Source organism: Cyanistes caeruleus, chromosome 3, assembly GCF_971803275.1.
Source record: "Cyanistes caeruleus chromosome 3, bCyaCae1.hap1.1, whole genome shotgun sequence".
In the NCBI taxonomy this organism is placed as follows: Eukaryota; Metazoa; Chordata; class Aves; order Passeriformes; family Paridae; genus Cyanistes; species Cyanistes caeruleus.
Window position 1 is genome coordinate 25746578 of NC_141703.1, and position 23392 is coordinate 25769969.

General features: G+C 40.7%; 1 protein-coding gene across 5 annotated transcripts in view; it reads left to right on the forward strand.

Moving 5' to 3' along the window:
• The first annotated feature begins 456 nt into the window (after positions 1-456).
• MCF2L (MCF.2 cell line derived transforming sequence like) overlaps positions 457-23392 on the forward strand; it is a 153966-nt gene continuing 131030 nt past the window's right edge. For 4 of the 5 annotated variants that reach the window (XM_086880227.1, XM_086880212.1, XM_086880213.1 and 1 more), the window contains exons 1-2: positions 457-624; positions 10991-11189. In XM_086880227.1, the coding sequence (XP_086736353.1) occupies positions 11012-11189 (178 nt within the window). In that variant the 5' untranslated portion in view covers positions 457-624; positions 10991-11011. Of the gene's footprint in view, positions 625-10990; positions 11190-22458; positions 22702-23392 lie in introns of those variants that run through there. The other variant, XM_086880219.1, reaches the window with a different exon arrangement.

Genomic DNA, 23392 nt, shown 5'->3' on the forward strand with positions numbered 1-23392 from the left:
CGGTGTACTTCTCCACTGTTGTGGAACTGTTTAGGCTGGAAAAGACCTCCAGGATCATCAAGTCCAAGCCTTGACCCAGCACTGCTACCTAAACCTCGTTCTGAAGTGCCACAGTTCCCCAAAAGATGAGGCGATACTCCTATACGTAGCAACAGCTTTCCTGGAAATAGCCACTTTTCACTGAAGAAGGCACGCAGAGCCCCCACTCCCACCCCACCACCCCACCCCTACCCGGGGAGCGTGGGCCCTTTGTGGCCGGGGGGAGGAGGCGGTGCTGTTTCCCCAGCCCTCCCAGGTGCTGGAGGTGAGCGGGCCGGGGACGAGCGCTGCGCTGCCGCTGCACAAAGGGCCGCGGCCGCCTCCCGCCGAGCGCGCCCGGGGCGGGGGATGCCGCTGCCGGGCCGAGCATCGCAGCTCGGACAAAAGGCAGCTCCTCTCCGCCGCCTCTCCGCCCGCGGGCGGGGCCCGGCGGCGCCTCCCCCGCACTCCATCCCATCCCATCCCTCTCCCTCCCTCCCTCCCTCCCACGCCGCGGGCCCCGGCGGGAGGCGCTGCCCCACTCGCCCGGGCGAGCTGCTGAGCGCCGGCGGCAGCGGCCACCTGGTCCTGCGGGCAGGGCGGGAGGTGAGTGCGGCGGGCTCCTCGTGGCCCGCGGCAGCCCCGGGAGCGCCCGGCCCGGCCCGGCCCGGCCCGGGAGGCGGCGGCGGCGGCGGGGCCGGGCAGCAGCAGCGGCAGCAGCAGCAGCGGCAGCAGCAGCGGCAGCAGCGGCAGCAGCGGGGCACACCGCGCTCACCGGCGCTCCGCGGAGCGGCTCTGCCCGCCGGCGTGCCGCTCCCTTCCTCGCTGTTTGCCCCCCTCAGCTTCGGCGGCGATAGGTCCGGGCTGGGGGAGGAAGCCAAACAAAGGCAAGCACGGTAACCTGCCTGAAAACGAGCGGACAAATACGAACCGGGGCGCTCGGCGCGGGATGCCCTCTCCTCCCCGGGGGCGTGGGGGTAGCCGGGGCTGCCCCTGCCCTGCGGTGCTTGTGCCCTTGGGGCTGCTTCCCCCGAATTACATCCCCGAGTTGTATCCCCGAACTGGAGAAACAAAGCGGTCCTTTGGTACGAAGAAGGTGTTTTAGACGCGGGGTGTTGTTGGCTGGTGTTACCTGCAATGGTTAATCGCGGGGACTGTAAAGAAGGATGTTTCTGCCGCTTGTGGTGTTTATTTACGTTTTGTGTTTCACTGGGGCTGGACTATTAAAATAAATTTGCCAGCTGTGTTTGTAGATTGTTGGTGGTTTTGTTGTTTTGGGTTGTTTGTTGGGTTTTTTTTTTTTTTACTTCTGTTTCTTTTGTATCTACAAAAGGAAGGAGATTTAAGTGTTTGTAATCTAAAAACAAGAAATAGAGGTTTACTTGAAGATATTTTTAGCCAAAAATCTTGAAAAGGAATTTAAAACTTTTTCACGATGGACATGGCAATGGCAAGAGCCTATTTGCTCTTGCAAGCCCTTTATTTCCTTTATACAGCTAGTTTGATTTAATGATTTCAGAATGACTGAGAACGTGAATAGCAGAGAAATAGAAAAGCTCAGAAAGCAAATAAATGGAAGCCAAATTTGTTTTCTAAAAGATCTAGATGTAGGTTGGCTTTCTATGATAATCATAAGTGCTTTTTGGAGTTTATTAGTACAAAGAAAGCTTTTCTGGCTTGGGGAGTGTATCAGTTTAATGTTCAGTAGCAGGGTCTGTGTTTATTAAAGGTACTTATCCTGTGCAAGCTTAGTTAGCATGTTGAAAGAGAAATAATACTATTGTGAACAGAAGAAAACATCATTTTAGTAAGAGTGGAGAGGAATAAGATTTGATGTGGACCCTAATTCAAGAAGGTCCTACAGCACATATTTGGTAAAGGCACAGTGGTAGGGAATTGAGCATTGTTTCTGTACTTCATGTTGCATGTCTGTCCTTTCTTGTGTTTTGGGCCTGGCTGCTACCCCACAACCCTCTTGTCCATTTTTCCATTCTAATCCCTTCTGTAGGGAGGCCTGGATCACATGCACGTGATTTTTTTTATTTTTTTTTTTGTGTTGAACTTTGCAATTCTTGGGTTTCAGATGTCTTCCAGAAGTGATATGCTTCACTGATTTGGCGCTGGACTATACAAAAGTAATTACAGAAGTTGCATGGAAAGGCCTTTTGTTTTGTTTTGTTTTGTTTTGTTTTTTTAATGATGGAGGTCTGCAAAATCCGTCTTGAAGGCAGCCACCTGTGTGCACTGTTGAGGCTTTGCAGGAGCTTCAAAATAGCGATCGGATTTAATCGTCTTAAAACATACATCTGCTTGAAACTTCAAACACAGTGCTCCTTTCACAATTAAAATTGTCAGTTGCTGTTTCTAACAAAATTACCCTGTTGGGTAAATCTTTAACAACTTCATTAGGAAGTATTCATCATGGTTACTTAACAGGAAATTAAATCCAAGTAGATAGGAAGAGAACTTGCCTCTTCTTTCCTAGAGCATTGCCTTCACCTTGCACTTAGGCTCAACAAATTCTGCAGACACAGGACATTGGCAGTGCTCTCCATCTCTGTAGACAGGCAGCTGGGGAAGGTTTCTCGAGCCTTAGGAAACCACAGCCATGCCTTTTTTTCCTTCTGTGTGTGTGATGGTACAAGACTGAATGCTGAAGCTACGAGTCTTGAAGGTTTTCTTGGTGGGTTATTGCAAAATGCTTTTGATCTGCCACAAGTTGGGGTGGGGGGAGGAGGAAGAGAAGGGACATGTGGAGTAGATGTTCTGTGAGCCCTTTGAAACTGGACACCTATTATATATTTGTCAGCAAGTCGGTGGCATGAAGTGACCCAAGTGATCTCTCGGGGACTTGTGTCCTCTAAGTGGAGCAAAGCACGTACTCCTGTTTTACGGTCACTGAACAAAGGCACTCTCCTTGGAGCTTTCTGCAGAGAAACGTCTTAGATGTTCCAAGTTCTGATTTCAAGAGAAACTGCTAATATTCTGATGCTTGTTCCTGTGATAAATAAGTTAAGAACTAGAACATCCCATGTACTCACTGACTTTCAGAAAGTAGCATGTATTTTTCTTCTTTCAGCTGAATTAGTGTAGGAGTTGGGATTTGTGTGCTTGGCCACAGGTACCTCTGAGTTAAACAAATGGGACTTGTGTAGTGTCCTCATGCTGGTGGGCAGCATCTTGTGTTTGTGCGTGGAATAATGCATTGGTGAGATGGGAGTTTGGGTTTATCATGACAACAAGTTGAACAAAGGGAGATTTATCAGCCCCTTGAAATAAGAGGTCAAGTACAAAACCACCTCATTCTCCACAGAGTACTGCTTAGAGCTATCAGCTTCTATTGTGTTTCAGGCTTAATCTAAAAATGAAACCTGGCTTGTCATTCTCTGGGGTCTTGGAAAAAATCTCTGAAATGTGATCTGAGTGAAAATAGATACAGTGAACTGTTCTAGAGAAGTATAAGCTGCTCTCCATGCTGCTTTAGAGGACACCATGTTCAGGCCAGTATTTTATTTGATGTCTCATGGATGGAAAGAGGAAGGAGTGGGAAAAAAGCTGGGGTTGTGGGGGCAGTATGAGGGGGCAGGAGGAAAAGTTTAGATGTCTGAGCAAAAGCTCCATTTTCAGGAATGTAGGTGGTTTGGTGGGAGTTTTAGAGACTAAGAAAATTATGCTTTTGCTAATAATGATCTCTAGGCAACTGGAATTCTATAACATGGAGGTTTTCTCACGTTTACATTAACACTCCTCAGACTCCGGCTTTTCTTTGGTTATAGTCACTGAAAATACAGAAATCTTGCATTCAGCATTAGATATCAAGTTTGTACAGAAGGAACAACAAGCCCCTTTTCAAATTTCATGCTGTATAAAAGTTGAGGGCCTCTATTTTTCTCCTGTTTGCAAAGGGGAAGTGTGGGATGCATAAGGTCCAGGTTTCTATAGGACATGTGATGCAGCTCAGGTGAGGTTGCTTACAGCCAGGTGCTCTGTCCATACCTCATTTAATTTCTGTTGTTTCCTTGTCCTCATGCTCTGCTCAGACAGTCCATGGATGGCTTGGTGTGCACTGGGCCCGCAGCTCTGAAAAAGAAGAGAATTTGGCCGAGTACTTGAAGCTCTTCCTGCACTTGATTGCAGAGTGGGTAGGGGCAGGCAGTGAGGAAGGTTACTCAAGCCTTGGGAGCTCAGCTACCCTCTGTCATCCTAGGTTTATCTTTTTATTGTTTTTGTTAGAGGTCTTAAAATATAATGCACAATTCTGAGCTGACTAACAAAAGTAAACTTCTTACGTATTTCTGCCCCAAAAGGAGGAAGGAAGATAGCTGAGTGACTTCATTTAAATGTGTAAGCATTTCTCGAAGAAGAAGTGGCTACCTAGAGGATGAAAAGTCGAATAAATAAGAAATTGTTTCTCTTATGAAATGCATTTGATTTTTTTTCCTTTGTAGAGGCCTCAGGTTAGGTCTTGCTAAATAGCCTTGCATTTTCTTTGAAATTCGTATTTTCTACATAAATGTGTTGATGACTTTTAATGCTTTGTGAAAGGCTTTTAAATACAAAATGAGACCCTTTATCTTGAAGGACTACTTAATATTCAAGTTAAATGCTGATCACAGTACAACTCCAAATGAGAAAAGATTTAGTCTTTAAATTGATTTTGACTTAAAACATGTGAGGGTATTCTACATACCCTAGAGAGAGATTAGAATGGGGCTTTGTTGCTGATGATTTTTCCTTTTCATCCTTCTGAACGAAATGTAAAAGGACTGGGAGAAGGGCAAGAGTAGAAGTACAATATCTCTGTAGGAAGAGCTTGAGTAATTTCATGGACTTTACTGAAATCCTAAAGTGTTTTATTGTTTTTATTACACGACTCATTCTTTGTGGCACTCAGTTGGTAACGTATACAAAAAGTGGGACTTTTGTTTATACAAACTCAAGTTCATGTGCAGTTGCCTTGGACTCTCTGGAGATAAAGTAAGGGTCTGATGAGCCTCAGAGGATGCACAGCTCTCTTACTCCAGGGAATGCTGAAGTCCTGTGGGTCATCAAAAAGATTCTTAGCTTAGACATCTCAGTTTCATGGATGGGAGGAACCTGGGCTATAATGTGTGTCTGATGTATTTTGCACTTTCTCCTTGAATTGGACAATGGGAAGAATGGCTGGCCAGCATTGCAAAGCACAAAAATTTGGAATAATGCTGCAGACAGATACATGCACCTGAAATAAGATTCTCATCAGAGCAACATTGATGGTTTAAATACCATTCAGAGTATTTTAATTCATTCTAAAATAAAGAGATACTGTTATAGAGATATTGGTAGCCAGTTCAGTCCAATTCTCCTGCAGGGGATGAGCCCTTAGATCATCATCTGGGCTCTGCTGCCTCTATTGATGTGGGTGTACTGAGCTTGGTGAATTAATAAGTTTAAGCTTGCTATCCAGGCTGGATATTAAACAGTTTTTCTTTAAGGGCATTGGCATAAAGTGTCATCATGTTTATGGAAAATAAGTGTGTGAAGTCCTAGTAGGTGCTAAATTGGGAGCAGTTTTCCCCACACAAATACATTTTATTTCTCAGTGACTTAAATGGAACAATGATGAAAGCACAGTAGAATGCTGCACTGATTAAATGCTGAGGGAGGTAATTCACAGGACAATCAGAAAATATTGGACAAATGGTTTTAGAAGTGAGATATATTTAAATGTTTGTGTTACACATGCCTAGAAAAAATACTCTTCACCAGGAAAATGGATGAAGAAATTGCATCATGTGTCAGCAGCAGTGATCTAGTAAGAGAGCATGGATTGAAGGTGATTGGGACCCTGGGAGTTTGGTTTAAGTGCCTTGGTGAAGTGGCTGCAGAAAGTGGATTTAAGTTTCTGAGATAACTCTGTCCCTTACGTAATCTGGTTACTTTTTAAGATAATAATTAACTACTGCCTTTGCAATGTTATTCTTGAATTAAAGGGGGATTTTTAATGGAAAAGTGAAGTAAATTCAGTGAAGTGTGTGTGCAAAGAGATTGAAATAGGACTCTTGCTTTTAAAAACTGTTCTTTTGTCTGACTTTCTTAAGCAATGTTTCAGGAAGCATTTGCACCTTAATTAAGGAGTAATGTGGAGTTAAGAATTAAGGATGTTAACATTATTATTACTTATGTACAGTTCATGGGCCCACAGGTAAAGAGATCCTGGCTGCAGTGTAGTTTACCAGTGCCTTTGTGTCCTGACAAATGAATCCAAATTCTGCTCCTGCTTTTCCTTGGGTATTTCACCAACTTTGCTGTCTGCAATCTAATTTAAAGCAAACAGAAAAACTCAAACTCTCAAGTGGTATTGGTTCTAACATATGAAACTGAGGTTTGGGAGCAATTGTTCAGATCTGTAAATGTCAAAAGGAGGTTTCAGTCTTGGGCTTTTTCCATGTTGTATCAGCCTAGCTTTATGCTGGCTGAGAGTATGAGTTTATCTTTGGATGCTTTGAAATAATAAGAAAAGCTACTTGTGTCTTCAGAGTCACTGCAGTGATCCAAGTGGAGATATATCCATCAGGGATGCTTTGACTTGTTGGAACATCTTGTATTAGCTCATAAACCAAAATAAAAAGTTGTGGTTATTTGGGGTTTCTCTTTTCCTCTTTCTTTTATGTTTCTGTTTTTCTAGTCAATCTTGGTCAGTAGTTTTATGAATGTGCAAGCTGCCTCTCTTCATGGAAGTGTGACAAACATATACAGTGACTATCTCTCAGTCCTCATCTATTTTTTCCCCCCAATTTCTTTGCACATGGAGTTCCTACTCTGTTTTCTTAAGATCTAAGTTCGCATTACTGCTCTTAAGATCAAGACCATCAGTGGATCAGAAAATAATTAAGGACTAAGGTCATAAATGATTGTCTCTAACTGCATGCTTGTGTATAATTATTTCTGCTAAATCTTCAGGACTTTCCATTCCTTAAATAAAGGCAATAAATTAAAAAATTATTCCTATTAGAGTAATTGCGGACTTCTTATCATAGATCCAGCTGCTTTTCAGTTCACCTTGCACAGGAGCAGGGACAAAAACTGCTGGAAGTTTCTGAAATGCTTCTCTCCTGCAGAGAAGACTTTCTTCCTTATCATTGCCCCAATACTTGGGGTAAAAAGTGGGGAACTTCAAACTTTTCTAAGCAGATTTAAGAACTAAAATCTATTTAGTGTCTCAGATGTAAGGGTAATGGAAAGAATTCCCCCTGCTCCCACAGAATTAAAAAAGAAAAATTGAATTGCTAAGAAGTGCTATTTTTTATTAAACCCACTGTGCTGTTCAGGTACCTGCATGTGCACACTTGTGCCTGTCATTGCACATGGCATGACAGAGTGTTGTAGAGGCAGAAGCAGCTTGAAGCTGTGTCCTATTTGCTACGTACATTATTTACTAGAAGAAGGTGCATTAGTACAGCTGGAAGTGTTTGCCATTTTCTGTGTGACAAGGAGGATGTGTGCAATGAACCAGTCCAGTTCAGCAGCTACAGAGAGTTGAGCAATTTGCTTTTAACTCCATTACCCATCCTCTGACAAGCACTGCAAAGTCAAAGTCTGGAAACAGGCAAAGAGAACTGAGGAAATGGTGAAAATAAAACAAAATTGCTCTCTTTAAACTGGGGAGAAGATGCACCTTACTGTAATACTTGAAGGATGTTTTTTCTGGAAATCTTCTCTTCTGTTGAAGCATTGCAGTAAGTGCCATAGAGAGTACTTTATTCTTCATGGGTGATTCCTGAGGGATCTGGTGCTAAATGATGTATTTTTTTGCCTTTTTTTAAACAGATAACTCTTTTATGTTACGAAGGCTTATTAAATTGAATTTACTTTGCTCAAGTCTATAAAACTGACACCTTCTAATGTAATACAGAGAATGCAGACTTATTGCTAATATCCATGGTCTGGAGTGATGTTTTTACTCAATTTAATCAGCAGCTAGAAACAGATACACTAGAAACACTTGGATTTTGATGCTTAGCGGACAAATGAAGATTGTGCATCTGTTTCTTTCCTAAAGCATTAAATTTGCCCAGGGAGATGTATATCTCCCCTGCTTGGGCCTGGTCCTTTTGAGATAGACTTGGAAAAGCCTGTCAGGTTCTTTGTGCTTGGAGATTATTTTCCTTGCCAATATGCCTTCTGGTGGAGAGTGGGAACAAACCCATCTCTGGATGTGGGGTAATTCCCTGAAGAGTCAGGGGAAACGAGGACAGGTGTCCTGGGAAGAATAGAGGGATGCAGTCCAGTTTTAGGGTTATGGTGAGGAAGGTCAAGGTGAAAGTGGAGCTGAACTTGGCAAGGGATGCAAAGAATAATGAGAAGGGATTCTATTGGTATGTCAGGCAAAAAAAGGAAAGTCGAAGAAAGTGTACCCCTGCTGATGAGCAAGGCCAGCAAACTGGTAACAGTGGATGAGGAGAAAGCTGAGGTGCTCAGGCTTCACTGGCAGCCTCTCTTCCCACACTTCTGGAGTAGATGAGCTGCAAAATGGGCACCAGGGCAGCAAAGTTCCTCCCACTAAGGTCAGGCTTGTGACCACCTGAGGAAGTCAAATGTATGGGACCTGATGAGATGCAACCCTGAGTCCTGAGGGAACTGGCTGAGGTTGTTCTCAAGTCATTCTGCATGATTTGAAAAGTCATGGAAGGCAGGTGAAATACCAGGTGACTGGAAAAAATAAAACATTGTACCTATCTTTAAAATGTGTAGAAAGAAGGACCCTGGAAACTACCACCTGTCACCCTCACCTGTGTGCCTGGAAGATCACAGAACAGATCCTTCTGGAAGCTGTGCTCAGGCACAGGGAGGTGATTAGGGACAGCCAGTGTGACTTCACCAAGGGCAAGCCCTGCCTGATCAATGTAGTGGCTGTCTGTGATGCAGTGGCCCATCAAGTGACAAGGAAAGGGTTACAGATGTCATTTGTCTGCACTTCTGTAAAGCCTCTGACATGGTGCTCCACAACATTCTTCTCTCTAAGCTGGAGAGAGTTGGATTTGATGGTGGACTGTTCAGTGGACGAAGAGTTGGTTGGATGGTCATGTACCACGTACCCTGAGGGTGGTGTCAGTGGCTCAGAGTCCTGATGGACATCAGTGACAAGTCATGTCCCTCAGGGGCCTCTACTGGGATCAGTGTTACTTAATATCTTCACTAATAACAAAGGGATTGAGTGCACCCCCTGAAAATTGCAGATGACACCAAGCTGAGTGGTGCTGTTGACTCATCTGAAGGACTGGATGCCATCCAGAGGGACCTGGACAAGCTCAAGAAATGGGCCCCTGGGAATCTCATGTGGTCTAACAGGGCCAAAGGCAGAGTGCTGCATGTGGGTGAGGGCAACCACTGGTATTGATCTGGGCTGGGGAATGAACTGCTCCAGAGCAGCCCTGTTGAGAAGGACTTGGGGTGCTCGTAGACGAGGCAGTGTCCAGGTGCTGCTGGACACAATCCAGCCTTGTGCACCTGCAGCCCAGAAGGCCCATTCACATCAACAGCAGTGTGGGCAGCAGGTCATGGGAGGGGATTCTGCCCTTCTGTCTGGTGAGACCCCACCTGGAGAGCTGCGTCCAGCTATGGGGTCTCCCACGTCAGGAAGATGTGGACATGGTGAAGTGAGTCCAGAGGAGGGCCATGGAGATGGTCACAGGGCTGGAGCACATCTCCGGTGAAGACAGGCTGAGATGGTTTGGGTTGTTCAGCCTGGAGTAGAGGAGGCTCCAGGGATTCCTTCCAGTACCTAAGGGAGCCTGTGGGAAATCTGGAAAGGGACTTTCTTCAAGGTCATTTGGAGATGTAAAAAAGGGACAATATTTTTAAGCTGAAGGATTGATTTTAGATTAGATGTAAGAAGAGAGGCGCTTTTTGTTTGGTTGTTTTTGGGTTTTTTTTACAATGGGGCCATGAGACATTGGAACAGGTTGCCCAGAAAAGTGGTATTTCCATCTCTGGGAACATCAAGGTCAGGTTGGATAGGGTTCTGAGCAAGCTGAGTGAGTTGCTTGTTGCAGGAGGCTTTGAGACTTAATAAGTCCCCAACTTTTGAGCTTCCAGCTGCTTTTAACAATGATTAATTATTTGGAAAGATCAGGATGTTTCCTCAAATGGACAAAATCTTTCACAGTTAGTGCTATTTTCATTGTTATTTCAAGAAGGGGGTAATTTTTGTTTATGTTAAAAAACAAACCTCCCTGTACTTCTCTGGCATAAATTGAGGAGCTTATGAGTGTTTAAGTACTTGCTTGCTCTCTTACCTGTAAATACACATATAATAAGCCTGGTAATTTCTGGTTCCTGCTAGGCTAAGGGAACTGTTACCCCTTCTGCTCAGGTAGAAGGGCGGTGGTGAAGGACCTGGGTGCTGTGTCAGAAACCAAAGCATCTCCTCTTCCTGCCAGATTTCAAGTGCCAAGATTTCATTCAGTCAATTTGTTTATGGAAAATTTGAACTGTAATTTCAGCCTCCCATAAAATGGCAATCATAGTATCTTGTCCACTTTTATCATTATCTTTTTTTCTTTCACTTATTTGGCAACCCATGTTCTGGTGTGTTCTTTCATCTAGCTAAACTTGGTTTTAGAAGGTGCATTTAAGATAAATATTGACTTGTTCTGCTAAGAATACAGTGATATTGATTTTTTTTGCCTTTATGCAGATCACATGTGATTTGATATTTGTGTACTGGTTTTATCTTTGTTTTTTTATATTAGCTTCCTGACCTTTGATATAAGCATTTTGAGAAACAACAGGGAACTCAAACTTTTTACTTTGGGTATTATACCATGGATGACTATTATAAACTCCATATTTTTTTTCTTCAAATAAAATAAAAGATATGAAAATCCGTACGTAATAGTTCTCCTTAACATTTGAACCTTTTCTTTCAAGTAGCTAGTTTTTTTCCTTATGTTTTGCAGAAAATGATTTTCTGTTTGTTTTCATATTTCAGAAATCAGCTCACAGAGTTTTCATGTCTGACTACTGGTATCGGACCCTGATCCTGTGCAAAGAAGCTGGAAGCTGCAACTGTTTTGCAACAGCCAACCAGCCTAATGAAGAGAAAGAAGAAGATACCAACCATCAGGTTGTGGTGTCAGATACCATGCAGCTTGTGCAAGATCAGCAAGAGGTGACAGAAATCATGGCAGGTGAGAAAAATACAACGTGTTTTGAAACTGGCTGCTGCCAGACTGTTAAGAGGAGGACAGATGGCTTAAAGAATTTTAGCATTTGTATCTTTCTCTAACAATGAGAGTAAGGCAGGGAGCCCAAGGAAAGGAATAGCTGAATATTCACCAGAGGGGGCTGATGTCACTGCAAAAGCAAATGCTTAATAGCAGCCAATGAAAACTTGTACTTGGAAGGACTGATGCTTGTTATAAGAAATTAAAATCATTACATGAATTAATTGTTTAGCAAAAAATAGCTATCCCAGAGAAACCTGACCTACCTTTCTACAGTTTTAAAATCATAGTTTGTAGAAACTGCTGAGAAGCAAGTGAAAAATACCCTTGCACCATATCACATTACTTTTGTTGCTGTGGACCATTGTGGGAAATAAAAATGGTAAAAGAAAACTCTCAGAGGCTGTGTGAAAGCAAATCTTAGAATAGAAGAATGCAGGAATACACAGGCATGCAAGGACAGGAAACAATAAAGCTGTGTTTTTGAACTGTGTAGAGATAGGCCTTAGAAAATATAGTAAGCAAGATAATAGAAAAATGTAAGTTTAATAATAGAGCTTTATCCATTGTTTCTAAACTGTGACAAGCAGGCACTGTTAGAAGCAAAGTGTATGTTTAGTTTTAATGATTGGCTTAAGCAAATGCTTGTAAGCTTTTAACACTATGCTATTAGCTGGAAAGTTTTTAAAAAGGCATTGTAACCAAGGAAGTTTAGCTGTTATGGCACGAGCTTTCAACGTCTTTCGTGTCTCACCTTCTATTGATGAGGCTGATGCTAAATAAAAAGCCCCAAGAGTGCCTACCTGCAGCCCCCTCCTGTTATTGATAAAAGATAAAACAGACCATAAGCAGAAAACCATAGTGAGTGCTAGTTTGTAGTTGCTGGGACTAAGAATGCATTTTTTTTACTGTACCATCTGATTTTATATTTACCTGTGCAGGAGGTTGTCACATAGTTCATATAGGAATGGAAGCTTTGCCTTGGTACTAGTGCAGATGGACTGAAATTTTATAATTTGATTAGCAGTTGCATCTAATGGCATTTGATAATTATTAACACATTTTCATTTCATTTTGAAAAATATTTTTATAAAGTCTCCTGGGTAATTAAATTTAATTAGGTAATTAAATACCTAAATATATTTATGCAAACCTCTCTAAGCTGGAAAGCTGTTCCAAAACTGGAAAGGTGGAATTCACTAAAATACAGTTTTGCTGCACAATTATAAAACAGGATATGACTCTTTTGTCCTAGCTGGAATGAACAAATGATGTTGCTACTGCAGAATGATTCATAGTCTGCTCTGACTTAACAGGAAGTAGTGATTACAGTAATCATTTTGATTTTGTACCAGTGACGTCTCAGCCAGAAGGAGGTTTCTTTTGAAGGCAACAAGGAAAGATGCAAAAAAAACCCCTGTAATAATTCCAGAGGATGATGTCAGGGTTGATCAGATAAGATTTCTCTGGATATAAGGTGTGTGTATCTAGACTACAAGAGAAAACTGAAGGGAAATCACACATATTCTGACTTTCTAGTGGAGATCTGTGCTAGTTATGGAAGAAGGTGAAAATCTGCTTGTTTTAATTTTCTTGTTGTCCATAACTATTAGAATAGAAGCAAGAAAATGTGAACTTGATTCCTGCAGAGAAGATTTAGACCTAACTGGGGCAGTTGTTAAACAAAGTACCTAAAGAGTTTGTGCAGTCTCTACTTGTTCTTAATGAAATCTCTAGTGAAACAAACCATGGCTAGAGGTGAGCTGGGTGTACTTGATTCCATCCCAGTGATTTAAGACAGTCTAAGAGCACTGTGCTTCTGTGGTAGAAAAAGAATCAAGTCTTGGGGAGTCAGAGGAAAGATGGTTCTGTATTGTGTCATCTGAAGGGTTTCAAATGGGAAATTGCTACTTCATCTCCCCAGAAATTCAGGGGAGAGCTGTGTTGGGTTCAAAGTTACATGTTTATTCTCTGCTGAAGTGTCAGTGAATCAATGGCTGACTGGCTAATCAACAGAAGAGGTTTAGTAAACTGCAGGGATTGAAATGAAAGCAGGGAAGTAAGACCAGGAGCTGAGTGTAGAGATGTGCTTCATAGGCATGAGACTGCCTATATTAGCCTGCACATGCTTGACTATGCTAATTTCATCTTTTAGCTGTGGCTGCTGCCCTTCTATCACTGCAGCGTATGTGAAAGGGACCTCATAGGTTTAGTGAAAGAAGTTCTGGACTAAGTTTTCTGGCCTGAGAAGTAGCAGATTTTTCACTGGGGATTACATCCATGTCTGGCATGACAGCCCAATTGCAAGCCACTAATTGAAGCTGCAAAGGACATGATGACACTCTTCATATCTGGAAAAAGTGGGATTAAAATGGTTTTAAAAAAATAAATAAATATTTTTTTGTTGTCTTTTGACTTGAAGACATCAGTGGGTAGACTGGGAAAGGAGCTTTCCCTGAACTAGGCAGAGACTACATGAGAAACTTAGTGGTAGATAATTTTCTGCAAAAGTTTATGAACTCTGCAGGTAAATGAAGTATGAAAGGTTTTGTGCCATATTTAATACTGTTGTTGCTAGTATTGAGGATTGACTGAATCATTGTTTGTGGATATTTTATTGGGGTTTGATTTTCAACAAATCATTCCTCTTAATTCATGCAATTTGTATGTTAAGATTTTCTGACTTTATCACAGGACTGCTAACGAGTGTCTGTTCTGAAAAGAATTACAATGGCATAATGTGGTGAACATTTAAAATTAGAAGATGTTTTACTAGTTTTAATACTCATTCAAATATTTATTTCAAGAAAACAAGCAAGTATTTTTTCCTGTTGGTAAAGGGATCCACAGTGATTTTCACAGTTCTGTGAAAATAGTCCTTACAGTCTTCTCGTGGGAAAGAGAGATGCTGCCATGGAAGATCATGTTGGAGTCTTCTCCCTTGTTATTTCTGACTTCTAAAAGCAAATGTGAGGGGTGTTAGTCTCCCATGCAGACTAATAATACTGTATGATGAAGAGCATCTTTCTGCTTTTATTTAAACCATATGTTGCTGTTGCTGAAGTTTTAATTCCCTCTCCCTCCCCAGGAACTCATCTGCTGTGCTGTTGATCCTATATTAACAGCAATATTTTTACTGCACTGCCTTCATGGAAGTTGTAATTAATATCAGGTCTTCATTGTGCCTATAAGGGTACACACAGAGAGAAGATACTACATCTTGAAAGCTTTAAGAGTAGAGTTTGAAAACAATAGATGAACAAGCATGCAAAATTCAGCTTGAGGCAGAGCACAAGTGAGACTGAAACATAATAACATCAGAACAACTTGTGTGTACTCTAGTCTCAATTCAAATGGTGTGTGTAATTCAGCCTTCCCTCTCCTGTCTTCGGCAGAGCCTGAAAAATGGAAAGATCCTGGAAGTGAATGGAGGCATGGAAGACAATCATGAGTCTTTACTAATAATAATAATAATTTAAAAATCCAATATTTCTATATTTTCTCAGTGACTGTTATGTTTTTCTACCTGTGTGGCATTGGATTTAAGGAGTGATGTGCTTGGAAGCCTATTTACATACAATTGTGGGGTTTTTTCCTCTTTAGTGATCATCCCATTCAGATGGTTGACATCTTTTTGTTATTTGGATTTTTTTTTTTTTTCCCCTGTTCAGGTCTGTTTGGAATGTAATCTTTTCATGTAAGGGTTTTTAGCCTCCTGACATGATGCAGCAGAGGAAACTTTTTGTAGTCTCAAGATGTGGTAGTGTTACATCCATCCATCCACACACACACACACACACACATATATATATATATAAATATAATATATATATAATAGATATGTTATATATAATAGATATGTTATATATAATAGATATGTATCATTATATATAATATAATGATATTAATGTATAATTTATATATAATATATATATTATATTATGTATATATACACATAATACAGTCAGAGCTTTTACAAAAGTAAGGAACTACCACGACTCTGCCCAGGTTTTGAAGAATCCAAGAATACAGGTGATAACTGACTGAAGTCTGAAATCTCCTTAATCCAAATTTACCTAAGATGACATACTTAAGGAGTAGGAAAATAATTTTTTAATTATTTCAAATTTAAAAATGTGTGCCATTTTATCAATTTACCTGTTTTTTTTGGCGTTTTTGCATCTGAAATTACAAGGCAGCTGAAATGTCAGCAAAGTGACAGTGATGTGCCAATTCTAACACTTGTAACAGTGCTGCAAAGCACATTATCAGCTGTTGCACTCACAGGCACTTGAAATTCTCATCTGTTACACTCATGCTCTTTGGAAGAAATGTGTATCATCTCAAAATGTTAAATTGCATTGTTTTCCATACAGAAACACCCTTTTAGGCACTGTTCAGTGGCATTATTAAAGGTGACATATTTGAATTATATACATCTGCAGCATCAGTGGAACAGGATGCTCAGGTTACATTATCAAGATCACTGATGACTCATCATCTGCATCAGAAGAGGGAAAAATCAACATTTCTCTTAAACACTTGTACGTCTGGTACCTTCAGTTATACTCAGAACACGTAGTATAACTTCAGCTACATCTATTAGCCCTTTGCTTTTTTTTATAGCCCTTTGTCCTTTTTTTGCACTAGGCAGAACTGTGTAAATATTCAAAAGTAATGTACAAGGGAAACATTGTGGGTATTCATTGTTACAATAACTATATTATTTCAAATTAAGTGACTTCTCAGAAAAACAAGGGTTAATGCTGTTTGGATCGAGTCCTCTCTATTCTTTGAGAGTGTATAAAGGCAACCTTTAAAAATCTTAATTAAAAACTAAGAAACTGAAAACTGTCTCTTAGAAGCTTGATTCTTTTATTGGTACCTAGAAGAGTACTATTGCTTTTTTGGGGAGAAGTCTTTAATTTATGCAATATATTTAGAAAGTCCTTGGTTCTTGGAGCTGTTTTATATTCTCCAAGAAGCTTTATCAGATTCAATGTCTTAACAGAAGTTTAATTTTAATTGGCAAAGTTGTGTACATTGCAGTATGCTACCACTAATGACTTCATGAAAATGTTTTCTGTTCAGGGGATAATTTATAAACCAGATTGATACAGCTAGAAGGTACATGTGAAAAATGAGGCTGTGAATATCATACAGTATTTTTTGTTACGAGGTTGTTTGCGTACACAAAATAATCCCAACCAAAGTGTCGAGACCAAAATACGTGAGGCAATTGAAGATTTCCTCTTTGTTAGAATTCCAGAGGCATCTACAAGAAGAGCTCTTTGTTCCATGGGTGTGTCACCAATGTACTGTCATCGGATTGACATTGGTATGTCTTCTGTGGAATGAAGATGGCATTACAGACTTCTCAGCCTCAGTCTGCTTCTCAGTTGTGCAGGTGCTAAATAGCCCATGACCTTTTTTACCTTTAAATAACTAAACAACTAGGGCAGCAGTCTCTAAGCCATAATACACAAGCCACTTAGCGATACACGGTCCCGCACGTAGCTGGGAGCTATTGTTGTCCCTGGTGGCATCTGTCACAATGCTCGAGGAGGGGGAACCTGGGATTTGTTTTCTTTTTTTATGAACAGTGATCTGGGCTCAACATAATTTTTTGGCAGAAAAGGGCATTTGTTTTGCTGTGCACTTTTCTTCATCTGCTTGGTGTCAGTGGGTTGTCCTTTAAAGACCGGTTGTGTTTGGCCATTGAGCTTATAAAAAGATCTGTGTAGGGCTTTCTGTTCAGTGTTTTGAGTGATGTGAAGTGGATGTCCAAGTAAGACACAACATATATTATGTGTGCAGGGTTAGCATTTGCCATTGTTGGAGGCTTTTTTGTCTATAAATTTCTTTACAAGCCTGTTCCCTTGCTGGCTGCTGTAGGACTGGTAGTGGTCTCAGCATGGGTTTGTGAGCCAGTGTTTTTATGTGTTAGCTAGAGGAGCTGCTTTTCATTAAAACTGAGTTTCAACTGAGGGAATTTGGAAAACTCTTATGAGCTTTACTCCTCAAAATGAGACACGCTTAAAACTAATTGGAATAATCTATCCAACAACATGGAAAAGAAAGCCTTTACGTGGTAAACCTCTTCTGTGTCATGTTGCTGCTTTGAGTAAAAGAGCAGTGAAATCCAGCCTGATTAAAATCAGTAGGAGTCTTGTCAGGATTTTCGTCTTAAGACTTCTAAGCTATGCAAGTTAGCCACCCTCTTAAATGAAATTAATATTAAGCATCTTACTGTAATGCCTTATTTCCTGGGAATTACAGCAGATATTGAATATATAAAAATAACTTCTTGTTCAGTTCAAGAAGTTAGAGCAGAAAAGCTTCATTAGTGTGAAAAGGCATTGCCAGCTAAAAATGAGCTGTGCAGAGATAGTTTGGTAATGTCAGCAGTAAAATTCTATGTGTGTGTATATATGTATGTGTCTGTCTGTCTCTCTGTAATTAAGTGCCACACTTGATGGATTTTCAGTTCAGCTGCTGCTTGTTGAAAAGAACATTTTCAGGAAATGGTCCTGCCTGAAATTGCTCTTAGCTTCTGTCAAAGGCATGAAAGCATTTTTAATTTTTTCTTCAAAGCTCTTTGAACTCTATTGAGAAATATTTCAGAGAGATGTCACAAGCACAAGTTATAGGTGTTTTTTGGTTTATAATCTATTTGAAATCTATAGCCATTTAATCAGAAGGGAAAGCAGTAAAGGTTTATTAAGAAAATTCCTAGCTTTTGTGATGCATCTGAATGTAGTGAATTTTTCTCTTTTTATTTAAATCATGCTTTGCTTTTCAGATATTCTCAGTGCAGGATGAAGCAATATATGCTTGCTGAAGCAAAAGCAGGAAAGCTTTGTCAATTCTGTTTAGTCCCTGACATGAGTACCTTTGTGCTTTTGGTGCCTCAGGTGGCTCCAAAGAAATTGGAAAAGTGTCTAAGCAGCAGTATAATTGAAATTCAAGAGGGGTTACATGTCTAACCTTCTTAGGCATTCTGTAAATCCCATTTTCCTGCATTTGTAGGCAGTGGATATCTTTGTAAATCTGCTTGATTATAATAAGTTAACAGAAAAAAACCAAACTCTGTATTAGAAACTGGCTTATTCTGTAAGTGCAGGCTGCTTGCTGGATTTGGCACTTGCTTCTCATGAGGGTTGGGAAGATGGAGAAGTTGTGAATGTAAATGTTTGGTCTTGGACAGGTGCAGTAGGAATCATCTGAGTGACACAGTCTCACATGCTGCCTTAATATCACGTCAGTGGCATCTACATATCTGTAGGGTAAAATGTGGGGTTACACAGACTCCCTGGCTTCCAGCTGGACTGTTTGTGCTGAACCATTTGTCATGGAAATAAATTGCTTTGCCTCAGTTCTAGCCTATACCCCATTAAATGTTGGGTTCAGTTGTTGCCTCTGGCACTGAGGTATTACTCAGGGCTGTTTCATGCAAATGCACTGATTTCTGGGGCTAATCAATGCACTCTCTTTCAGTGTTTAGGAAGTCAAACCCTCATTATATAGGAGGAGGGAACTTGGGTAACAGAAAGAGTTGAAAATAATGAAATGAAATATTGAAGTTTCTTTTCAATCCTAATTTTGCTTTCAGCTATAGTTGGAGGCAATTTAAGTTGTTTAGTGAGAAGTTGTATTTTTTCAGCTCAGCTTATACCTGATTTGTTGATCATGGAGGGAATTAGAAAAGTTTCTATTCTTTAAAATTATTTGTTGCACATAATTACATTATTGTAGTCTTCCAATGTCATCTGAACTAATTATTGAACAGACTAATATGTTTTCAATGGACAATGCTAAACAACTCTTTATATAGAGAAGAGGGAAGTAAATTTGGTGTTCTATCTGGAGTCTGTCAGTTAAAATTTCCTGCTGTCAAATTTGTGCAACCTGTTTTGCAAAGACTTACCTGGGGAAATGTATATGCTTACAAAGTGTGTGAAGGAAAGAGGGGAAGGCCTCGTGGTATCCCTGCAACATGTGTCACTTCCATCCGAAAATCATCGTGGGGAAAAACAGCTACACTGGAAACGACAGATTCAGTGGAAAATAAGCCACCTGGGATTAACTGCTGCCAAGGAAACTTGTCCAAATGGGGAGGTTTTGGGGAAAACACATTAGTGGTGCTTCTGCTGAGGTTTCTTTGAGGTAGGGAGCAAGTCCTTGAAAACCAGGCAGTCTTGCCAGCAGCTTCTGTTTCCAGTAAGGTGTGTGGATATGTGCATGAGGCCAGGTATGTGCAGAGAATGTATTGGGGACCTCTGTATTACTGCCAGGAATTGCCAAAAAACTCAATTGAAACAAGGCTGGTGGGCCTAGAAGCAGAGTCAGCTTTCTTAATGCTTCCTGAAGTCCTCTTCACTAGCTGTATTTGTGTTGAGGACAGTTTGGTTTTTTCCTAGGTCATATACTAGATTCAGTTGTTTTTTTCCACATAGACAGGGCTTGCAGCCAGAGGAGTAGGGGGAAAAAATATGGAAAAAACACCACATGACACATGTTTGCTTTTGTGCTTTTTTCCCCTTCCTACTATAGCTTCTTTTGAGAAACACCTCACTGTAGAACACAGATTGTGTGTTTTGCCACCATACTGTGTATTGAAATTTGCTGTTTGTGTGCTGTACTGTGCCTCTGTGTGGTTTCAGTGGAGAGCAGTGGTCTCATGTGCTGTACTATGTGTCTGGACATCCTTCATTGCACAGAAAAGGGCCTGAGCCTGTCTTTTTACTCTTGCAAAACATGTTTACATAGGAAGTCTATAAATGAGATTATGGAAGGTATCAAAATGACATCTGTGTGTGCAGCCAGGACCAGTCCCAAATGGAGCAGCTGGGTTTTCCTGTTTTACTGACTGGTGGGGTTCCAGCAGTGCTGCTGGACTTCTGTTCAGTGCACTGCAAAGGAAGAGGCTCCCCAGCAGCCTGTGGGAGAGCAATGCCAATGTTTGGGGCACTTTGGCAGCATTTAGGTGTTTGAGGTCCGAGAGGGCATAATTCCTTCAGTAGGTTTTCTGATGAGGACTGAGCTACCTCATCACAGGTTCTCTTGCCTTTGCCCAGAGCTGCTGTCATCCTTGAGAGGACTGTCTGCAGTTTGGTGTGTGTGGTGCTCTTGAGCTGCTTCCTGTGCCCTGCACACACTTTGTTTGGTTTCTCAAAAGGCAGGGTAATCAGCTTCATGCAGAAGGGGTACAGTGGCACTGGGGTTCCCGACATACGCCACAGCCAAGTGAGTGCAGCACTCTCCCAGAAAAAGAGTGTTCTCCAGCTTCTTCCTCAGCCTGGAAGTCTGGGTGGATGCTCAGTCTGGCTGCTGAGCTCTTCATGAGTGAAGACACTGTGTTGAAGAATTGAAGAGTCACTAGACCAGAGAGGGTGGTAGCAAGGGGAAACTTGGTTTGCTGTTGAGGCCCCAGCTTGTAATAGGAAAGTCCTGAGATTTTTTAGTTTCCAGTAGCACTTCTAATAAATCACTTGATTTGTGATGCATGGTGTGTGCTTGGAGCAGAGATCCTGTTCTCATCTGATTGCATTTTAAAAGAGGGAATTGTGTAGATGTCAAAATCCAGGCAAGGGCTGTGATTGTGAACTCCAGCCCATGTGTGCCTTTCATCAGGCAGGTGAAACACCAGTCCCTGCAGAAGGGCACCAACAAGGATGAAACTGAGCTTGTCCCACTCTCATTTTCTTTGGATTGCTTAGATGAACATGTGAGAAATATGGATTGTCCTGTACCCCTCTCACAAGGCTCCAATTACTGTGTTCTAGTTAGGGAATTTAGAGCCCAGTAGGTTCTACTATGAAAGGGGTGTATAACTGGGTGTTATTATGCCAAAGTTCTTTGGAATCCTTGTTGTGAGCATTTATTATGTTCACAGGTGTTCAGCTTGTTCTTTGTGAAGTTCTGAAGAACTTCTGCTTGGTCTGATCTGGTTGGTTTTTAGTCATTGCTGTTTGGTTGGTATCAGTTTGGTGGGGATTGCTTTCTTTATTTAGCAAATCTCTAATTGTTAAACAAAGAGGAAAAATAGATTTAAAGAGCAAAAATGTTCATAATAAAACTCTCTATTGCATGAATCTGAAGAATATTTGAATACTTTTACTGGCAGAATTCTTGTCAACTGATTCTGTTAGCCCACTGTATCCAATATGCCTAAATGTAACATGTTACTTGTCATATATAAGTCATCATGTAATGTCATCTCCAAAGGCAACCAAAGCAAAGGAGTCAGTGCTGTCCTTCTGTCCGTCTTTCTGTTGGGTTTGTTTTCCTTCTGAAGAGATGAAAAGAAAGAAAATGTGTGTTTAAAAGTTTTGTTTCTTGCTGGTTTCACAGTGACTGCCAAAGTGATGCCAAAGTATCCATAAATGGATATTGTAAGTATTATATGCTCCTTTACCTGGCTTTTTAATCTCTTTAAAGAAATTGAATCCTGCCCTTCTGTGCCCAGTAGATGTTGCTGTTGATTCAGTAACACTGAAAGAGGACAAGTAGAAAAATGCTTTAGGATCTCAGAAGATTTATAAACATTGCAGTATCTTACTCAGAGAAAAGAGGCTACTTAAAAAAAGAAAAAATGCAATGCGTGTATTTTAATTTATATATATTGGCCTTCCAATCTGTAGCATAAATGAGAAGTAAGCATTGTATGAGTTACTGGTTTAATGTCCTGTAGAAGAAGTGCATCAAAAGTGGATTTTCTACCTTGCATCTCCATTGGGGTTTAACTAAGAATTTGTATTTTAATCCTCATCCTAAGAAGCATGAATTATACCAGTCATAGTGATATCTCTGTAGCACGGTACAATTTTGCAAAGCTGTGCTGTATGATCAGAACATGCATTCCTGTAGCCTCTCCCAAGTCAGCATTGTATGTTTGAAGCTGGAGCATTGCCAAGTTGTGAGAACACTTTTTGGGATGAAAACCCATTGCACGGGGTGGGTTTTGCACACTTCTATTGAAGGAGACAAAGCAAGGGAGGTAGGGCACTTCTGGAAAGGAGACTGGAGGAGAATAAAGAAGAAAATATTTAAAGGTGCTGTTTACTGTTCAGTAAGGTCATGTATAGGGGAAGGTTTTTTTAATTATGTTTTAATGCAGTATTCTGCATTTCCCAAGCTCTGTCTTCTAGCAGAGTTTGAGAAATAGTTTGTTATTGAGACCAAAAAAAGTGTGCCTAAAATACTGAGTAGACGAGCTCACTGCTGAATTTTCATTCCCTGGTGTATGGGAAAACACCTGCAGCTGCTGGTTTCCTTGGTAACAAGTTCACTGCAAAATCTAAATGCACTGCACTAAGCCTGTCAACTGCATTTGAGGAGAGTTTAACATGCACACTTGGACCTTTTGATACGTGAGTTTCTCAAATGCCGTGTCATTTATGCTGTTCTTGCATAAAATACCTGATTAAAGGAGATGTGCGACATGTTTTGGATTTTGGACAAAACTACAAAAAAGGTTGGTATTTACAAGTCTAAACATGGCCTTTCTATGTGTCTGTAAATATTTCCTTACAGCATCTTGTTTTCTGAACACTTACTTTTAAAATCTTGCCTTTTAAAGCTCAGTGCTATTGTTTGCATATTTTAAAGCTCAGTGCTGTTGTTGCATTGTTGAGTCTTAACTGCTTTTTGGAGTTGGAGATCAGGGAGCTGCTGAAAGGAATTGCTAGTACATATGCCATATAATAGAATTTTGGCAGAACATTGGTTTTATTTGTCTAAGTAATTCAATATGGGATACATGTATGTGTTCTCACAGATGAGTATTTTTGCTCTGACTGAAAGGAGTATGATTTCATATATTGTGTTAGAAGATTTTACTGATGCTTATGATTAGCTTCAACTGTTTGAGCCAAAAAAAAAATAAAAAATCTATGGAATAGTGTGGTTGTGTTATTATACCAGAAGGATTCATTTGAAACCTGAGCTGTACTTTCAGGAAGAGAAACTCTATTAAGCAAGTATTGTTAAAGAGTTAGATTGGTCTTCAGCAAGTATGTTTAGCATAACATCATTGTGTGTACCTGGATCACAAGTACATAGAGTAGAAGTCATATTTGTGACTGCCTTTCTGTTTGTAAAGGGGTTTCCCATATTTATTGGGGAAGTAACTTACAGTACTGGGAAGACCAGGCAGTATAAAAAAC